This window comes from Crocuta crocuta, unplaced genomic scaffold (genome assembly GCF_008692635.1).
Source record: "Crocuta crocuta isolate KB4526 unplaced genomic scaffold, BGI_CrCroc_1.0 scaffold112, whole genome shotgun sequence".
Classification (NCBI taxonomy): domain Eukaryota; kingdom Metazoa; phylum Chordata; class Mammalia; order Carnivora; family Hyaenidae; genus Crocuta; species Crocuta crocuta.
The window spans coordinates 2,337,885-2,359,069 of record NW_027528818.1 but is presented as its reverse complement, the minus strand read 5'-3'; the positions used below and the strand labels follow the sequence as shown (position 1 = coordinate 2,359,069).

At 39.0% G+C, this 21,185-nt stretch overlaps 1 protein-coding gene and 2 long non-coding RNA genes across 3 annotated transcripts in view; 1 reads left to right on the top strand and 2 right to left on the bottom strand.

Annotated features, from left to right (window-relative positions):
• SMARCA5 (SNF2 related chromatin remodeling ATPase 5) overlaps nucleotides 1–4,249 on the top strand; it is a 36,010-nt gene extending 31,761 nt beyond the window's left edge. Inside the window, exons 21-24 of the mRNA XM_077755929.1 lie at nucleotides 362–480; nucleotides 853–1,065; nucleotides 2,207–2,314; nucleotides 2,979–4,249. Of these exons, the coding sequence (XP_077612055.1) occupies nucleotides 362–480; nucleotides 853–1,065; nucleotides 2,207–2,314; nucleotides 2,979–3,044 (506 nt within the window). The 3' untranslated portion in view covers nucleotides 3,045–4,249. The remainder of the gene's footprint in view (nucleotides 1–361; nucleotides 481–852; nucleotides 1,066–2,206; nucleotides 2,315–2,978) is intronic.
• Nucleotides 4,250–5,142: 893 nt separating this feature from the next.
• LOC144224842 (uncharacterized) lies at nucleotides 5,143–9,012 on the bottom strand. The gene is made up of 4 exons (XR_013333156.1): nucleotides 8,887–9,012; nucleotides 8,128–8,368; nucleotides 6,794–6,919; nucleotides 5,143–6,460 (listed from the first exon to the last, which is right to left on the bottom strand). It is a non-coding gene; the product is annotated as an uncharacterized LOC144224842 (long non-coding RNA).
• A 1,187-nt stretch (nucleotides 9,013–10,199) lies between these two features.
• LOC144224843 (uncharacterized) lies at nucleotides 10,200–19,746 on the bottom strand. Its single transcript, XR_013333157.1, has 3 exons — nucleotides 19,604–19,746; nucleotides 15,411–15,598; nucleotides 10,200–10,342 (listed from the first exon to the last, which is right to left on the bottom strand). It is a non-coding gene; the product is annotated as an uncharacterized LOC144224843 (long non-coding RNA).
• Between the last annotated feature and the right edge of the window lie 1,439 nt (nucleotides 19,747–21,185).

Here is a 21,185-nt window from a genome sequence, read left to right as displayed (position 1 = left end):
TTACTGAATACACTGGATAATTGTGCTTTCATTTTTTTCTCCATAATGTCTCATGCATTATATGCCTCTGTTTCCTGATGTCGCTTGGATTGTCAGGTGAATAGGTGTAGCTGTGCTGTGCTGAGTCTGCTTAGAATTCAAGAACAGAAATTTAAGAGTTGGGAGATACTTATATCATCTAGTCCATCTCATTTTTTTTATAGTTAAGAAAATTTAAGTAATTGACTTATTTACTTTGTAATATTAGGAGAGAAATGGAAATACTTCTTAAATGAGAGCATTTATGAGAAATTATTTATATTTTCCCCTTTCTTCCACCTATTCCATCTGTCCACCTTTTTTGTTTTTGTTTTTAAACCAGCTGTATTCTGGGAAAGATGCAATGAACTCCAGGACATAGAGAAGATTATGGCTCAGATTGAAAGGGGAGAGGCAAGAATTCAAAGAAGAATTAGTATCAAAAAAGCACTTGACACGAAGGTACTTTGTGTATTAATACATATGGTAGTCAGCAGTGTAATTCCTATCTGAGAATATGCAAGTTAAAGTAACTTTTTAAAAGGAAATGAAAGGATGCTTTAAAATGAAAATTTTCTTGAAAGAACAACATTCACATGTAGTCTCAACAGAATTTACCTTAGTACTGGATCCTAGTCTTTCCTACATAGTATCAGAGAGTCTCAGCCTGTGTTTCTTTTAATAAACATTATAAAGTTGTTTCACAACAAAGGTCATATAATGCAGTTGAGAAAAATTCTGACTTGGAACATAACGCTTTTAATTTTACTAAAGCTGAGTTGGAAATACAGATTATACAGCATTTTTATTTTATGTAAAATTTAACTTTGATAGATTGGACGGTACAAAGCACCTTTTCATCAGCTGAGAATATCATATGGTACTAACAAAGGAAAAAATTATACTGAAGAAGAGGATCGTTTTCTAATCTGTATGCTTCACAAGCTTGGATTCGACAAAGAAAATGTTTACGATGAATTACGACAGTGTATTCGCAACTCTCCTCAGTTCAGATTTGACTGGTTTCTGAAGTCTAGAACTGCAATGGTGAGTGCTTGGGCCTTTTTGTATAATGTAGCAAACACTTCAGAGTAAGTATTAAGGTAAGTTACCTTACTTACCTGAAGAATATTAAGTAAAATTGTTTCTATATTTGGAGTACATTTGTTACATTATTTTAAGTATTATAGGTTAAACCAGATCCTTAGAAAAAAGTTCTTAATCTACAATTAAAAGGCTATTATTATGGATAACTTAAAAAATTTCCTGGTTCCATCCTTTAGTATCACATAGCTTTTAACATCATCATGTATGATAAGGGCTAGTTTTTGATACTGATTTTAATCAGGTTCTTCAGTTTCAGCTTCTGAATGTGATGAAGTTTTCAGAAAATTTTGGTTTTGTAAATGAACACATTTCTATAAAGAAAGGACTTGTGCTCAGGTATCTGCCCATTTGAATGTTGAGTCTGGGTCATTTTAAAAGCTGTTTTTGATCAGCAAGTTCCTAAAGTTAAAATTCAGGAAAGTTGAGCTTCGATGGATTGCTCTTTTTATTGTGCATTTTATACCAGTCTTGAACTTCTAACTTCCATCTTGTGTTATTTACGATGAAAATACTAGAAATGGTCTGTAGTTTTAGGTTTGGGATATACAGGAATAAGCAAAGTTTAAACATATTTCATAGTAAGAGTTCTCTCCACATATTTAAAGTATGTCGTCACCCTTCAAGATGGAGGACAGTGTGCAGTTCTTTCATGTTTGACTGCTGCAGGATTATTTTTCACTCAAGGTGGCTCCTGTTTTGTGTATCCTCGTTTGGGAAATGTTGCACTATAAATGGATTAGAAATAAAAGAGTGATTTAGTTGCTGTAAGGTCTGCCTTACCTTTTTAAGGGGGTGTAGAAATGATTTTATATTATTAAAATATTACAGTTTCATTGTTTTCTTTTTAGAGAGAGCACATGAGTGGGAGAGAGGCTAGGAGGGAGAATGAATCTCAAGCAGGTTCCATGCTAAGCATAGAGCCCAACCCTGGGATCATGACCTAAGCTGAAATCAAGAGTCAGATGCTCAACCAAGCCACCCAGGCACCCCAAAACATTACAACTTTAAAACCTGGATGTCATGAAAACAATGGAAAATACACATTTACCACACAATTTTTTTTTTTTTTTTTACAATTCAGGAGCTCCAGAGGAGGTGTAACACCTTAATTACCTTGATTGAAAGAGAAAACATGGAACTAGAAGAAAAAGAGAAGGCAGAGAAAAAGAAGAGAGGACCAAAACCTTCCGTAAGTATTCATGAATATGTAAATACTTGGTTGGAAGGCCTTTCTTTGTAAGAATTTGAACATTANTTTTTTTTTTTTTTTTTTTTTTGAATAAGTTGCTTTTATGCATTCTGGGGAGAATATCATGTTATGATGGTGGTCCATAATTTGGGCAGTCCTGAAAACCTGGGAATGTCTTATGAATGCCTACACTTGACCTTGAATAGTACAAGTTATAATTTTAGAATATTTAAAGAAACTGGCTTTTCTAACCTTTACCGTAAACTTCCAAGATTTGGCGTATTTTCCCAATGGTATCTTAGCAATGTGTGAACACATATTTTAAGAGAAAAAAAAGTCGTGTTTTTATTTAGATTTAATGTAGAAGGTCATGAATAAATGAATGCCTCTGAATAATGTCCCTGAGGTATTTATGTAAGCTCATAAAATAGTGCTGCTTTCTTTTGGTAGGCATGTTTATACTGGCTTGATGTGTTGAATCACTATTGCTTACTGTAAATCATTTCATTAGCAATAAAATTTGTGTTCGTAAAGGGAGTAGATAAGATTCTAATAAGAAAGGCTAATACCTATTACTGTGTAGCAGTTATTAGTAAAGTAAAATTAGTCTGTGTTTTACCTTTATTGTCTTGTGCTGAAAAGCAATCCTTCTGTTCATTTGTAGACACAGAAACGTAAAATGGATGGAGCACCTGATGGTCGAGGAAGAAAAAAGAAGCTGAAACTATGAACACATATTTGTTTCATAATCACTAACTTTAAACCAGTAGTTCTTTAATTTACGGGTCTTCATAAGATGTACTGTACAATGCTCAATTGTTATGTCATTCAAAGACATCAGGTTCATCTGTTTACTGAGCTAGAAACATAGTATGTAGTTTTCACTTTTTTAAAATGCGACAGCTGTGCTGAAATTTTTTTTTATCATTAACACTTGAAGTAATAAAACAGGCTTCATTTATTAATAAATGTTTCATTTGATTTATTTTTCTATTATAGTTCCATTTGTGAAGATTGTGACTTTTTGTTTATCAGCTATGATTTGTACACTCAAAGCTTAAAAAAACCAACCAACCAAGAAAAATTGCAGATAACAAACATTTGTCCCTTTGGTCTTCACTTAGTTGTGTAATTGTTTTAATTCACTTTGCCTTTGCAGAAATTTGGGTATCTTTGTAGTGCTATATGGAGTCTCATCTGGGAAGATTATGTAAATTGCATTCTCCTTGATTATTATATAGGTAGAATGGAAAAAAGGCAAGACAAATTATCATTAAATTCTATGCATATTTCTGTTATTCTTTGTTTCTATAGTTGGTTCTGAGGTGTGAATATGCCCTATTCTTTTGGAAGACTGGCCTTTTAGTTGTATAGCCAAAGACATTTAGTATTTTCTGGTTCCGTAATGTGTTAATTGTACCATTTTATAAAAGGAGTATTATTTTTACTGTTTGTTTGGTAAATGGTTTTGACCTACTACCTTCTTGAAGCAGTCACAACCTTAGAGAATGTCAAAACTTAAGGTGATTTTGTTTTTTTAAAAAGACCCAGCCAAAATAAGGTATGGATTTGTCATACTGTTTAATTGACATCGGCAACAAAATGTGTCACCTTCCACTTTACCTTTTTTGAGTTTTTAGAGTAATTGAAAATTTTATATTTTAAAATAATTTCTAAGTAAGTGTGAATGGCAAGATTGAGTATAATACCAGTGTTTATTTTCTCTGAACAGACTTGATAAACTGGAGACCCTGAAGCAGGATTTACCCAAATCGTAGTGTCAGGATTTTAGCTGTACCAGAGGCCTTTATGTGCTACACATAATTTGTATAAAGTTTTATATGTGCAAATTGGGTACATAAACAGTTCTCCATTTTTCTAAGGGAATGCAATAAATGTAGCATCGTGAATAAATATAACTTTTATAATCCTTAAGTGGTCTTTTCTTTCCATGTCTTCAATTTTCTCCTTTAATTTTTTACCTTTTTTTTCCTCCTTAGGACATCATTATCTCTTTCCTTTAGATTTCTTCTAAAATTTCTATCGCTTGGCATTGTTGTCTGCCCACATGACTGAGATTTTTAATTTTAAAATGCTGATTTCTTAAAGTATTACCAATACTGCTTTTCCAAAATGTGGAGTTGTTGCTATCAGTGTCCAGCAAAATTAAGGGTTTATGACAAGTTACAGAGTAATTTGAGTTTGTTTTCAGAATCCACGGTCAAAATGAGGTCAGTTTGGAGGGGAACACAGTTTTAGGTCTAATGTACACAAAATTTGAGGAATGATTGCTCTTGTCATGAAACATAACCCTTCTTAAGGCGTTACATCCAAAATGGCCTCATTTTGGAAGAAATACTTGAAAAAAATATAAGGCTGAAGGTAACTATTGAAAGTCACCAAAGACAGGTTTTCAAGAGGAAGAGAAACAGCCTAATACCATCGGGTGCGAATGGGTTAGAGATGGGAAGAGGTGGGGATTAAGTGTGATAGATACAAGCAGCAATATATGGACTAGTTTTTGGTTGTTAGATACCAGTTGACCTACCAATTTAGTGGCTTCAGATCTTTCTCAGAATTATACTTTATAATATTTTGTTATTTTTGTAGTATTTAAATATTTTTAAAGATCTGCATGTTTTTAAGAGTGGTAGATGGGTTTAGTTCTAGTAACATTTTGAGGAATATTTAAAAATTCCATTTCTGAAGGGCTGCCAGCTTTGACACTTCTTAGTGTTTTAGGAGGGCAATTCAGTGGGCAGTTTTCAAGCTGAAAAGATTTGAAGAGGTTGAATCAAGTGCAAAATGATGGACTTGCACATAGAACATGGTTGACCTGATTCCTAAAAACCACTTTCAAGGAAGGAGTAGCTTTTTATAAAAATAATAGTGTAACCTATTTCAGTATACAGGCTTACCTCAGAAATACTGGCGATTCAGTTCCAGACCACTGCAATAAGGTGAATGTTGCAGTACAGTGAGTCAAATGGCTATTTTGATTTCCCGGTGTCTATAAAAAATTACATTATTTTTATATATTTACATTTTATATTTTACATTAACAATGTAGTGTGACAGCATTATGTTTAAAAAAACGCAATGCACATGCCCTAATGTGTGATTACTAAAAATGCTATCATCTAAGCTTTCAGCGAGTTGTAATCTTCTTGCTGGTGGAGGGTCTTGCTTCGATGTTGCTGGCTGTTGATTGCTCAGAGTGGCAGTGGTTTAAGGTCAGGATGGCTGGGGCAATTTTTTACAACAATGAAGTTTGCCACCTCAACTCTTCCTTCCAGTGAAAGATTTCTCTGTAGCAGGCAGTGCGGTTAGCATTTTATCCACATTAGAACTTCTTTCAAAATTAAATTCTTTTTAGACTCTGCTGCTGTGCATCAATTACATTTATGGAATATTCTAAGCCCATGGTCATTTCAAGTCTTCATGGCATCCTCACCAGGGATAGATTCCATCTCACGAAACCACGGTCTTTGCTCATACATAAGAAGCAACTCCTCTGTTGAAATTTTATGAAGAGATGACAGCAGTTTAGTCACATTTTTACACTCCAGTTAGGTCTTGAAACCCTTCAAAATCATCCAAGAGGGTATAATCAACTTCTTCCAAACTCCTGTTATGTGAATACTTTGACCCCTTCCCATTAATCATGAATGTTTTCAATGGCATCTAAAACGGTGAATTCTTCCCAGAAGGTTTTCAGTGTACTTTGCCAGGATCTGTGAGGAATCCCTACACCAACTATATACAACCTTATGAATTGTATTTCTTAAATTAAAAAGACTTGGAAGTCGAAAGGACTCTGATCCGTGGGCTGCAAAATTGATGCTTTGTTAGCAGACATGAAAACAACACTCATCTTGTCCATCTCTGTTAGAGTTCTGGGTGGACCAGATGCATTCACATTGTCAAATAAGTAGTAATATTTTGAAAGGAACTTTTTTTTGAGCAGTAGGTCTCCATAGTATTCAGTAAACCATGTTGTAAACAGATGTGCTGTCATTCAGGCTTTGTTATTACATTTATAGAGCACAAGCAGAGTACATTTAGCATTATGCTGAAGGGCCCTAGGATTTTTAGGATGGTCGGTGAGCATTGATTTCAAATGAGAGTCACCGGCTGCACGAGCCACTGGAGAGAGATGGGGAACAGCCAGTTAGGGAGTAGTCCGAACATACATAACATTTATCCATTAATTTTGCCCTCTTACGTGGTCATGGTTCATGGCGCCCCAAACAATTACAGTAACATTAAAGATCCCTGGTCACCGTAACAATTATAATGTTTAAATACAAACCTTCAATTTATAAAAAAGTAAAAACAAACCCCACAATATCTGCAAAGTGCAATAAAATGAGATCAGGCTGCTGTATCTGGATCCAAAATACTGGTGTATAGGCCCCACACTTAGATTTGTGGCAGTCAAGTTTTAGAATTCCTGCCTAAGATTAGATGGTCACTCACTGAGCACTGGTAAAATTTGTTGCAGAAACAGCTAGGGTAGCATTCTGATGTCCTCATGTACACCTCTCTTCCTGAAACAACTTTTCCGCTTAAGTCTCAGGCATCACTCAGCATTGCAAGTTTCACCTGAAAAAAAAAAGTATCAACCTGAGTCTGATGTATTTTGAAAACTGATACCACAGTAATCTTCAGACTTAACAGTAATAGGTAAAGGTTTCAGAGCCTAGGAGCTTATTAGAAATGTAGAATCTAAAACCTCAGGGCAGACAGGCTGAATTGAGACTGCATTTTAATAATATCTTCAAAGGTGATACATATACACAGAAAATTTTGAAAAGCCACTGCTTTAAACACTTTTTGCCAAAGCAAAGTAAAATGAACCTCAATAACTGTTTAGCAGCTACCTTTATTTACTTATTTTATTATTATTATTTTTTAATGTTTTATTCGTTTCTAGGAGAGAGAGAGAGACAGCATGAGCAGGGGAGGGTCAGAGAGAGAGGGAGTCACAGACTCTGAAACAGGCTCCAGGCTCTGAGCTGGCAGTCAGCACAGAGCCCGACGCGGGGCCCGAACCCACGAACCGCGAGACCATGACCTAAGCGAAAGTCAGACGCTTAACCGACTAAGCCACGCAGGCGCCCCTAGCAGATACCTTTATTTAACAGGACATCAAGGTAATGTGGGTTTTGTTTTTTGTTTAGGTGAGGAAAATCATTCATTTCTATAGAAAGGCTTTTATCTTAAATTTTGGAGATCCAGATAGTTTTACCAGGTGCCCCTCTTGTGAGTTTCAATATACTAGCATTTAAGTCATTACACCCCAAATATATTAGAGAGTGGAGCTTTACCCCACTGTATAGGGTCTGAAGACCTGCAGCAGTGGGTGGCAGCTGGGAGCCTATTAAAAATACAGATCCTCAGATTATACTCTAATCTACTGAATTGAAATATCTGTGGGTGGGACCCTGAAATTTACATCTTACACCCTTCAGCTTCAGGCATCCTGCTTTAGTACATCTCAATATACCCATTGGTTATTGTTTCCCTTTTCTTTAATGGAATTATTGAACTTGTGACTGATTTGCTTGGTCTTATTCAAACTTGCAAATAAGACTAAAAGAAATAATACTAAGTATGTTGGTAATTCATGAATGACACCTCAGCAACCTCACTGATAGTGAATCCAGGGCAGTGGTTTGATGGTCAAAGAACGAGCCCTGCTGACCATGATTTTGGATGACTGGGTCCCCTCTTTCACAGGAAGGACAGTTTTTAACAACAACAACAATCATTCCCAGCGTATTTGCTGTATATATTCTTTTAGGATTTACTTTTAAATGGTTAATCTGGGTTGAAGTCAGAAAAGCAGGTTCCCATGCTGATGCTTCCCAGATTCAGTCCAGCTCAACTTGTCAGAGACGGTTCTTCAAGCTTCATCAGACAGTTTGGACTTCTGAGGAGTCACCATAACTTAATAACAGAGTTACGGTCTGATTACTGTTAAAGTTGCTTACAGCTGGGTGATATTTCACATCAGAGGCATAGGTCACAGCAGAAGGGAAGTCTATTAATCTAAAAAAAAAAATCCATGTTATCTTGATGTTAATATAAAAGTGTCTGTTAAACAGTAATAAGACAAAATGTACCCTCTACAACAGACATGGTGCTGCTTTGAGTATCCATACTTATAATTTCCACACCCATTTGCTCATGAGCCTTGTCACCTGGGAACTAGCTTGAGGACAGCTTACTTAGAATGGTTCAGGGCAATATGTCAGATATTAATTTTTCTGTTTTTATCCTGAGATCAGGTTAGGAACTCAGAATTGGCTCTTCCACTGTTTCAATGTTTTGCCCCCAGCAAAGGAGAATATGGGCTGACGATATTCCAAACTCTGGAATGCTGTTTCCAAATGCTGTTTGTATGCTCTCGATTGGACAGTGGGAATTGTGTGGATAGGTCACTATCTCCCAGTTGTCACTTTTGAAGCAAACAAAAATCTACTTTAGGGAGTTTACAAAGTATGAGCAGTGATGGGGCAGGGAAGTCGGAGGCTACTGTTAAGTTGGGAGTTGCTGGACATATGTACCTGAAAGAGGGCAGCAGAGGACTGGCTGAAACCGTCAGATCCTGGCCATTCCTCTAGAGGAAGTGCTTCCTTGTGGCTTGTGGCTGAGTATCAAAATCCACATGGCTAAGTTTTCTAACTTGGCTCTCTGGGTGGGCTTTATATTAGAAGATGACAGGAGACCATTTGTATCAGCTTTTAACCACTAGTATTCAAAAGTCCATAAGTTTCTTTCTGAATAAAGTGTAAATTTTTCATTTCAAGAATCACCAATAAATAAAGCTCATGAAACTGGGCTAATCGTATCTATTTGGCCAGCTATGTGCACTCACAGCAAGAATATTCCTGGTCATTCCCCTTTTCCCTAAGATAGTATATTATGGACCATAGAGTGGATGTTAATAAATATACAAGAATCACATACCAGGATATTGAACCTGTAGAGGAGGGAGGGTAAGTCAGCCACGCAGCCATATTTCTTATTTCCTGGAATATTGGGAACACATTCTTCTGTTTCTGTGCATGGGAGCATCTTCTCGATGTTGCAGTGAACTTTACATGACCTTTACATGAACTTTACATCACCTTTACATGATGCTAGATCAATGAAACCGAAAGAAAATATGCCAGTCTGATGTCATGTTGACCACAGGGGGAAAAGTCAGATCAGATGAGAGTTGTGTGCTCGAGTGTGTTCATGAGTTTGGTACTTAGATTTTCTTTTTTTAGATGCAAAGCTAGTGGTTGCAAGTGTTGAAGAATGGAAAAAAGTCATAAAGACCTAGAGGAGACATTTTCCAGATTTTGTCAAGAGCAGCCAATACATCAGATGATGAATATAAGGTTCTCCAAGAACTTCCTAATAAGGCTGAAATACTATAAAAGTTATTGAGATAGAAGATAGCATTACTCTAAGTTTTATTTTTTAAAATAGATTGCTTATCCTGAAGAAATGAGGAATTTTTAAAATTACTGAAAGTGATATCCTTGTGCCTAAGTTCATAGTAAGTTTTTTTTTTTTTTTTTAACAGAGGATAAAATGTAGGATTCTTTACCAATGGTAGCACATTCACACAAGCAGCTTCTGTGGGATTTTAAATCATAAACAGTACCAGGTTTCATTGCTTATGAAAATTCTGATAATTAGTAGCAGCCACTTGGAGATTTGTGGGTTTCAGCAGGACAGGGAGAACATGATTAACATGTTTGTCTTAAGTTGGGAAAGAGAATGAGGTCACATGGTTACAAAGGCAGTTTATTTGCTACCACCAGGGTAGAGACTGTGGACTTATGTATACTAACTATGAACATAACTCTAAGTTGTACCTTAGATACAGAAGGTCCTTCACCTTCAGAAAAGATCACATCAGTTTCTTCCTCAAAACCCATGGACCCATCAGATATCCAGAGCTTTTTTTTCTGGAGAAAAGGAACATCTGGGTATTTAGACCAAATTAGCTGCAACTGGGTCACTGACCTAAAGGGTAGGAGAAAGAGAGACAGTTATGTAATGAAATCTAGATAATTCAAAATAGAGCTATAAGTCTAAAATGACTAAGCAATATATTCTCTCATATATAAAGCTTGCCAAGCAACACCGTGAAAGTGACAGATCCAACACCACTGTGGTTTAAAGACATGATCAACATCATTATATTAAGGTTCTGAGAATTCCTAGTAGAAGTTTAAAAGAATAGTTATGTATTCTAGATTAATGTAGATCAGAGAGTATAAATTCTTAAAGAAGAAGATCTTCAAAGTGTGAGTGCTAGTATTCCCGTCCTGATCCAGGATTTGTGGAGAATCTAAGAAGGTCAAAGGTAGTCACTGGAGACAACAGTAGAGAAGACCATACACGTTTGATATAGTATTTTGGAAAGAAGAGTGGATCTGAACCCTGTTTAAATAAATATGCATTAAAAGCTAGGCTTTGGGAATAACTGAGCAAGACAGACACAACGTCCCATGGAATTTATACTAATCCTGGATAGACAAATGATTTATATAAAAGAGTTTCTCAGAGCGCCTGGGTGGCTCAGTTGGTTAAGCATCGGACTTCACCTCAGGTCATGACTTTGCAGTTTGCGAGTGTGAGCCCCACTTTGGGTTCTGTGCTGACAGCTCGGAGTCTGGAGCTGGTTTCAGATTCAGTGTCTCCCGCTCTCTCTGCCCCTCCCCTGCTCACGTTCAGTTTCTCAAAAATAAACATTAAAAAAAAGGTTTCTCAATCTCAGTCCTATTGACATTTTGGGCCAGATATTTTATTGCAGGGACTGTCCTCTGCACTGTAGGATGTTTAGCAGCATCTCTGGCCTCTACCCACTAGATGCCAGTAACACTCTCCCCATTGTGATGATCAAAACGGTGTCCAGACATTGCCAAATGTCCTCTGGGGAGGAAAATCATTCCTGATTGAGAACCATGGATACAAAATGCCTTCAGGAAGTGGTAATGCTGTGACCAAAAAAAAAAAAAAGGCAGGGTTTAAAAGCCTAGGGAATAATGAAGGATCAACAAGGGTTCTTCTAGATAGTTTGTTTTCTGAGGAGGGTCCATTTAAGCAGAGACGTGAAGGGAGGGAGGGAGCTTTGTGCAAATTACTAGCTGAAGTGTACAGACAAAGAGAACAGCAAGTGTAAAGACTGAAGTCAGAGGATGCTAGAGTTATTGAGAAACAGCAAGCTAGACCTTTGTGGCTAAAAAGAAATAAGCCAGGGGGAGAGCAGAGTTGAGGCTGCAGGTTTGGGGACTAGATAGTGTAGGGTCTTGTAGGACATGGTGGATGTTTTTATTCTGAGTGATAGGAAAAGCAATGGAAGAAGTTTGAATAAAAGAGCAATATGAATTATCTGTGGTTCTGAAGCCAAGCTTTTTGTTTTAGTCTTCAAAATTCAATTATTCCAAAATAGAGAAAAGTATAGTTTGTATTTTTCTCAAAAAACATTGACACATTCTCAAATTACTAAGATCACTGCAAAGCCTTAAATACTGAAATAGTGATTAAGGATACCTTATAGTGCCGGTAGCTACCATAAAGTATGAAATACTGTGTTGGAAACTCTTTGACATACTTAAATTGAATGGATTCTAGGTTATATATACTCTTAAGAGTATGCAAAACACACTAAAAAGCACCACTCTATTGCTAAGTCCTTCATAAAGCTGAGAGATGTGATTCCGAAGCCTGGAGTACTTTGAATGTTAATATAGGCTGGGTACATGAATGGATTTCTATTTGGTTATATAAGTTATCTTTTGCTTAGGTACATTTCTGAGCTTCAGCTTTTTAAAAAATATATAATTTATTGTCAAGTTGGCTAACATACAGTATGTACAGTGTGCTCTTGGTTTTGGGGGAAGATTCCTGTGATTCATCACTTATACACAATACCCAGGGCTCATGCCAACAAGTGCTCTCTCCACTGCCCATCACCCATTTTCTCCTCACCCCATCCTCCCCGTCAACCCTTAGTTTGTTCTCTGTGTTTAAGAGTCGCTTATGGTTTGCCTCCCTCCTGTTTGAAACTATTTTTCCCCTTCTTTCCCCTCACAGTCTTCTGTAAAGTTTCTCAAGTTCCACATACAGGTGAGAACATAGGAGATCTTTCTCTGACTGACTGACTTCACTTAGCATAATACCCTCCAGTTCCATCCACATTGTTGCAAATGGCAGGATTTCATTCTTTCTCATGGTCAAATAGTATTCTATTGTATATATAAACTACATCAGTTTATCCACCCATCAGTTAATGGACATTTGGGCTCTTTCCATAATTTGGCTGTTGTTAGAAGTGCTGCTATAAACATTGGGGTACATGTGCCCCTATGAATCAGCACTCGTGTATCCTTTGGATAAATTGAGCCTCGACTTTTAAAAACATAAAATACCACTTTGGTTTTCTAGAAAAATTGAGTAAAAGAAATAAAAGCATTCATTTATTTTTCTACCCCTTTTTAGCCCAAAACATCTCTTTGAGATCATAGGCTATATGTCAAATCAGTTGGTTTAGTGTAGAACATGTGTGTGGCCAGATACTCCTAAAAATACAGGGATTAAAGGAGGAGATCTAAACAAGTGAATTGATAACCCAATATGAACTGGTAAATCTAAACTAAGGACATGCCAGAAGGCATGTATTAACCTAGCAGAAACCTTGAAACATAGGTCGGAAGAGGCTGTTACTAAAATATCCTTGCCTATTAGAACCTGATGTCAAGTTCAAAAGCGAGGAGATCCTTTAGGTAACAGATAATAGGTAAAATGTTCTTGGTGTGGAACAGCGATGCATGGAATTAACTTCACTGTATACATCCCAGAATAGTCCCAGATCTGTTAAGGTTTCAGGACACAGGCTCTTGCAGCACTAACTTTACCACGATGATCAGAAGAGATTATGCGGTTAGAACCAATATTGTAGGGAGAAAAAGATGAACGGTGGGATTCCAAACGGGAAAATCAGGAAGTGAGGTAATGCATTGGTACACACAGAAGTACAGGAGAACATTGTTTCAGGAGTGGACTGGCACCTCACCTTCTCTGCCCAAGTCAAGACTGGCAACATGGGGATCCCCTGTGTCTGAAGAGGCCCCCCAGCTCTGATGACAGACTCATCTGGGAGTAATGAGGCTATGAGGACCAAGGATCTAGGTGGTCACCTCTTAATTCTATGGCATCCTAGATGGATGGCTCTTCTCTCTGAGACATCATCGTTTCATACAGCATAGCCTGGATCTCTAGTACAAAAAGGCTCTTGGAATTTAATTAAAGCTAGTGGCTTTACAGTGACAAAAAGGGCTTTAATTAATGCTTGCAAAGTCCGATCAATTATGCATATGTTTTCCTTGCTAAAGCACATTAGCTTTTTGAGGTCATATTTTACAAGTTTTTTTTTAAATCAGTTTTCATCACTGAAGAACCCAGGATTTGAAAGCCATACTTGATGATAGAAACTTTGTTCTCATCCCAGACCAAATCCTGTCCTGAAAATCAAATTCACTGGGAAATCAGAGATAAAGCTCCAGTGCTATGCTGGCCTATGCAAGGTGGAAGGTGGGTCTCCTCTTCAAGAGGCTCAGAGTGAAGGGGATATCAGGATGGTGTGCAGATACTGCACTGGACAGGACAGAGAGGTGCCAAGTGGTTGGGGAAAGGGTAGATCATAGACAATAGTAGCACCTTTCCAATGCTCGGTTACAGGGGGCATCACCTTACTCATCAGACATACTCTTATTTCAGGAAGGTTAGAGAAATCCAGCAGAGAATAAGCACTGCTTCTACCAACCACTGGTATTTCTCTATAGTGGATATTTGAATTTTTGTCAAAGCTTCTCATGCAGATTAGCAACTTCAGGTGAGGCGAGGATGTTGCTTAGAAGCAAGACTTACCCTGATTAGACATTCCAGCTGTCCTTGGAAGCAAACCTCTCCCCTTAAGTTTACCACCAGCCTGCTTTTCCCATTGATGCTCATGTTGGTTAGGAATATGGTGTCCAAGTAGAGGGGGAGAAATATGTTGATATAGCTTTACCGTGAAGAGGAAGAGTTCTTCCCCGCTTTTCTTCATGAGAGGGTTGGAGATCAGTAGACTTTCTAACCCTTTTATAGGAGCTGGCTGGGGGTCATTTGGTATCCTGGATTTGCAAGCTGTAACTTAACTCACCTTTTCATTTTAGATTCCCTTTAATCCTAGCACACGAATTGCTTTTTAGTAGGTTTTCTGGTTGTAAAAAAATTTTTCCTCTGGGTACCTTTTCTCCCCCTCCCCATTTCTTTATTAATTTATTTTTTGAGAGAGTATGAGCATGAGCAGGGGAGAGGGCAGGCGGTGGGGGTCGGGAGGGAGAGAGAATCTCAAGCAGGCTCCATGCTCAGTGTGGAGCCCAATGCGGGACATGATTCCACGACCCTGAGATCATGACTGGAGCTGAAATCAAGATTTGGATGCTCAACTGACTGAGCCACCCATGTGCTCCTCCCCATCCTATTTCTTGCCTCTCTCTTTTCCTGGGAGCCAGTTTAAGGAAATTCACGGCACATGTCCTGCAGGATGCTTCCGCCCATCTGTTTTTAAGTGTTGCAGACGCAGTTTTCCTTCTCACCCTTAATAGTTAAAAGACAAGTGAGAGGGAGTTCCTTCAAAAGTGGACTGAACAGAGTCCATCCATAGCAGAAATAAGCCTTAAACAAAAGCTGGGGCACCTGGGTGGCTCAGTCGGTTAAGCATCTGACTTCAGCTCAGGTCATGATCTCATGGTTCGTGGGTTCGAGCCCCACATCGGGCCCTGTGCTGACAGCTAGCTCAGAGCCTGGAGCCTGTTTCGGATTCTGTGTCATCCTCTCTCTCTGACTCCCCCGCCGTTGCTCATGCTGTTTCTCTCAGAAGTAAATAAAACATTAAAAATTAAAAAACAAAACCCCCTCCCCCACCCCTGCAAAGCCCTCATTTGCACCTGCATTGTACATGGGCCCCAGTGCTTGATAGAAGAAACAGTTTAGTAGTTAAAGTAAAATTTCAAATGCCCAGCGAGGTCTCCTAAAGGCTCACCTGGAAGCTCAGACTCTGGGGCTCTGCAGACCCCTGTTCTCCACAGGATGGCCGTGTATCAAACGAAGGGGAGCTGCACCTCTGATTGCTGGCCACCAATGCAGACTGGGGTGTGAAAGATGCTGGAGACTAGAGGGGTGCACACAGTCACGTGGGACTGGAGAGGGTTTCAGATCTGAAAAGGGAGGCTAGAAAGTGAAACTCTCTTAAGTACACATTGGGAACATTTTCGGTTTTCTAGTAGCAAGACTTTTTTTTTTAAGTTTATTTATTTTTGAGAGCAAGACAAAGGGCAAGCAGGGGAGGGGCAGAGAGACACAGAGACACAGAATCCAAAGTAGGCTCCAGATTCCTAGCTGTCAGCACAGAGCCCGACTCTTGAACCAGCTAGGACATCATGACCTGAGTGGAAGTCGGAAGCTTAACTGACTGAGCCACTCAGGTGCCCCTAGCACCAAGACTTTAAAAACACAAAACAAAACAAAAAAAACCCAGGGAGATAAACCATCCCTTTGGTTACTAAAATCTCCTTCAGTTCAGAGCTCTTGATACTTTATTTCTTTTGCTTTTTCCAATGCTTAAGTTTCACATGATGGGTTGAAGGCACCAACGACAGCACTTGCAAATACGTTTTTCTCTTGAGTGGTTGACTCTGCTTGTTTTCAGACTTGTTGCCGATCTCAGTTCTGGATACTTCCCGACAGAAACACATACTCCAAGGAGAAGCACCTTCTTGCCATTTTGGGTGCCAGGCAACCAACAAAGAGTAGGGTTAAAGTATTTCCTGGTTATATCATAAATAAGCTGTATATGGTAATTTGCAAGGCTTTTTGTGTCTGGATGTTAGTGCTCTAGATTGGTCTGACCTGCTGCTTATTTGCCCCAAAGGAACATATAAGGAAGCTCTGGGCTCACAATAATGCACAGAGGTCTATCTCAGCAGTGAAGATGCTGGATCAGGTGAGGGTATCTGTTTGGCTTTTACACTTGAGCCCATCAGAACACTGTACAGTTGAGCCTTGAACAACATAGGTTTGAATAGCATGGGTCCAGTTAGATGTAGATTTTTTTTAATCTAGTGCAGTACTATAAATGTATTTTCTGATTTTCTTAATTATTTTCCTCTAGCTTACATTATGCATATATAACATATATATATATATATATGAACATACAAAATGTGTTAATCGACTGTTATCAGTAAGGCTTTGGTTAATTTTTTAATCCCCCAACTTTGGGTCATTCCTCACTTATGAGGAAATTGGGATGATGATCACTATAGTTTAGGGGCCACTCTTACCTGAAGTAGAGCAATTGGCAAGGCTTTTTCCAAAGTTGGTTTCTTGAAAAGTTTTTGCTGAAGATTCTTCCCCCACCCCCATCATTTTTTTGTTTTTGCAGTTTATTGGGCCTTCTGGGAAGCTTTTCATTAATGCCCAAGGCATCAGACACTGTTCGTGTGACCTTTTGCCACAAACGCTACTCTGATTAGCGGCAATCCAAATCAAGCAATAATTTTGCTTAAAGCTGTTCTGACAACTTCTGAGGCCTTCTCTGAAGGTGTGGAAAACCTTCAACCCAACCTGTAAAGGGGTCTGCAAGTACTAGCAAATATTGAAAATTACTATTTTCTTTTTTGTCAAGTCTACCTGCCGCCCTTCTCCAGGTTCGAGCCTCTAAGCTACAGACCTTTCATAACTGGTGGAGATCCTGTCTCAGGACTGTTTTTAGTCTAAAAATGTGACATTTATGCTATCTCTTGAACAGATGGGTGTTTTGGGAAATCCGACTAATTGTTTTTTCCAGAAGATGTTCTGGGTTAAGAATGATCCCTTGTTAATTATATTTCCAACGGCTTTAATCCCAGCATAGTGTCCAAATCACCATTCTGCAGCTCTTCTTAAGACTTTTGGAGTGGATATTGAGTTAGGTCTAGGTCTGGTACTAAACATCATACAGGGTCTTGTCTTGACACAGGCTGCCAGCTTGGCAGCTTGATTTGCCTGACTGCACAGATCAAACCACCCAATTTCTAGTGTTTTCGGCAATGGACAATAGCTGATGGGTCACCAATGTGCCTAGCTCTTTGTTGTTCTGCATCTATAAAACTACTCTCCTCTGTGACCATTAGAAGATCTGGATTTTTGGGGCTCCTGGGTGGCTCAGTTGGTTAAGCATCCAGCTTCAGCTCAGGTCATGATCTCACGGTTCATGGGTTTGAGCCCCACGTCAGGCTCTGTGCTGATGGCTAGCTCAGAGCCTAGAGCCTGCTTCAGACTCTGTGTCTCCCTCTCTCTCTGATCCTCCCCTGCTCACGCGGTCTCACGCTCTCAGAAATAAACATTAAAAAAAAAAAAGATCTGGATTTTCCCAGTAGCAGATCCCAATGGCTGGGATTGTTGTTCTGTGAGGCCCACACAGCAACAGGCATGAAGATGGTCTTAATATAGGCCAATTGTGGCAATTTTCTATGATCTCGAGTGTCTAGCTTCAGTTTGCAGGACTTCAGGAAAAGGAAGTTTTAGTTGTCAGTTATTCCAAGCCATAGCCAGATAGTCAAGGAAACCAGAAGTCAGCAACCAGCCCAGTTTTACAGGCAAACAAACACTCAAAGACAGTTACAACGGAAATCTAACCTCCACAAAGGTGTTACTGAAGTAATCGCTCTAAAATCACCTCCATTTCCATGAAAGATAGCCAAATTAAGATTATCTTGTTCAGTTTTAACAACCTTGGCCTAATTATTTATAGAAGCACAGCAACAGTGATTGACTATGCAGGTTTTTAAAAAATCGGTTTTTAATCTGCTTTACTAGAACTTTTCAGAAGGAATTTCAGATCGAACCTTTGATTGCCTCTCAAGGCTAAGAAGCCAAGCCAAATACCTGCCATCAGACACCACCTGCAATACCTGTAGGTTTTGGTGAATTCCTCTCTTCTCCACATCCCCCAAATATCCTGACGTTCCTGCACCTGCCAGGAAGTGACCTTCCTTACCCACCTGGTAAGGCTTCTGGAACCCTGTAAGCAAGGTACCCAGGTCATTTTTTCCAAGGGGCTTCATTGGCTCCACAGAGTCAACACTATTAGTTCATTAAAGTTGGAACCAGACCAGTTGTCTGGTCATATCAGAGTCTCTGCGTATCTTCCTCAATTAGGACATTCTGGTCAAAGCGTTGATAATATAACCAATATTTACAATTGTGTCTTGTCATTAGGAGAATAGATTCTTATTGAACTTATGCAAATAAATACATTGCCATGAAAATGAAGAACATTCCCTGGGAGTTTCTGAATTCTGCAGGGAATCAGGCAGGGAAATCCTTTGTAAACAAATATGAAACATTTATCAAATTTCAGTAAGTCATAAATAGCTTAAGAAGAAAGGTTCCCTTAAACCTGGAAAAGCAAACATTAGAAAACCAGGAAAGCTTCAGATAAAAGCCATAGAATCGCCTGCCTTAATTCATTCAGTCCCATGTTATTAATTCTTGTTCTATTTAAATACAGTTTTTCCATTAGTTCCAGAAATTCTTACTCTGTTTACCTTTATGATCTTAAAGGTATCAGAGACCTGTATTTGTCATTACAGTGCAACTGACAAGGAAATTCTGTGACACTTCAATAGTTAGAATTACAAGTAACGACACACCAGGATAGATCAAAGTCTTAGGAATTTTGTATAATTTCTGGAATAGTTCTAACAATCACCCATACTATATAATCTAAGGTTTATCGCTTATTTGACAATGCCTCCCATGTTAATTTGACATCCAAAGTAAACAGGCCTAAGTAGTGAGAGAGATTTCATTTAGGAGTTAAATGTTGTGAAGTCTGTCAGAGAGATCAGGTTTTTAAAAACATGCCCAAGTAGGCTTATAAATCATTGCAAATATCTAATACTTAATGTATTTAGGCAAGGTGGCAATAAGATTCTAAAGGCAAATGCAGAAGGTTACACAGTTGTTTCAAATTTAGTCAAACACCTGGTAAAGACAAAACAGATTTTTCTAGGCAGATTAGGTTAATGATAAAAAAAAAAGCCTGTCTATAATTTAGACTAATCTAAGAAAATTGTCATTTTAAGTGAAAACCCAGATTCCAACCTTATACTGGTGTTCTTATGATATTAAGACTCATTCAGTCCAAGGAGATGAATTTTAAAAATGACACAGTCTCTCCTTTTTTCTTACCTGTCACCTCCCATGTTGATGTGGAGAACAGGAGGTCCAGGGCACCCTGTGGATCGGATTCCTGTGGCGGGTGCTGGGATGTGCCGACCCGAATCCCCGTCAGGAATGTCGGCCTCTTGGCTACAGGAACATCACCAACGGTCCCCAACTCTCCAATGCCATCGCCCTGACTGAAGACAGCCGCCTTGCCAAGGGCATGCCCTCCTCCCAGGTGCTCACATCCAATGACTGTTCAATATGAGGGCGTAACAGTCCAGTCCTTTTTTCCCAATTTAGGAGGGTTCTGAAGGGCAATCCAACATTTGGAACTCCTCAGCGAGTCAGCTAAGGCTTCTGTTGATGTGCCACCGCTCAGCTCCAGCTTAACCTTGTTCTTACCCTCCCTTCTCCTCCCCAGGTCCTGATCACTCCCCAGCACACTGGTTTACACACTAATGTCCATAATCTTAGTCCTGACCGTGCACAAAATTCCCTTCCAAAGATCCCCTTCTCGCAAACCTTCTCCAAACCTTCCTTTTACACTCACTCGGGTTTTGTCCTATGCTTTCTCTCTGTAAATAACCAGTCTTGCTTTCCTTGCATACAGAGTTGTTTCCCTTATTTCTAGTCCTCTTTAAAACTTGGCATGGAACCACCTGACTTTCAGTAAACACAGGCAGAAGTTCTATATCGAATGCTAACACCCATGAAGACCTATTCGTTTTCATTAAACAACCTTAAGTTATCCTTTATATCAAATGTCTCCCAGATCACACAACCTTAAACATTTGGCTTCATTTCCATTTTTCTGAGTTTTAGAATGCCCAGTTATCCCAAGGGCTTGCCTTTAAACCAACTAAGCAGAGCACTTTTACAAATTAATTTCCACAGTACCACCTGGAGGTAGAGAAATTACCGCCCCCCCCCCCATTTACAACATATGTGGACACAGGTACAAATATGCAAACAGGATGCAAACATGATCTTATAGCCTTTGTTTTACTGATATCTAGTGAGAAAGCATTAAGGGCCCTCTTTTCAAATCTCTCCCTTTTACAAATCTAATTACAAGACAGTATTAGGATTTATGGGTATGTTAGTCATTTTTCTTCAGAGTCTAACAAATGTGGCCAAGCAATGTAACAACAAAACCATCTTATTTTTTTCATGGGTTCATAACTCAACGTTCCCTAGTTTTGGAGGATACAGCCCAAAGGGCCGCATTTGGGAATCAAATGGTCATTTCCTATTTTCCAGTTAGAACACAGCTGGTTTTATCAACAGCTACCCAGAGCTGCAGCAGCAAACAAACTAAATGAAGTCTAGGGTACCTCTGGGAGCATCGTTTCTTACCCAAAGGTCAGGGCTTCACCGATGGAACCAAACAGCTTCCTGGTCACCACTTTCCGAATCGCAAGGAAAAGGAGGGTAAGAAAGCCAAACCAAACAGGAAGAAGAAATAAACTCGGGTGCTGTTGCACATGAAATACTCACCGAGAGAGGTCTGTGAAACGGAACCCGCACACTGCTCGCTGCAGGAGTTGACGCTGTGGCGCCCAGTAGGGGTGGCGCCGGCCCTGGACGGCCTCTAGAACGCAGAGCA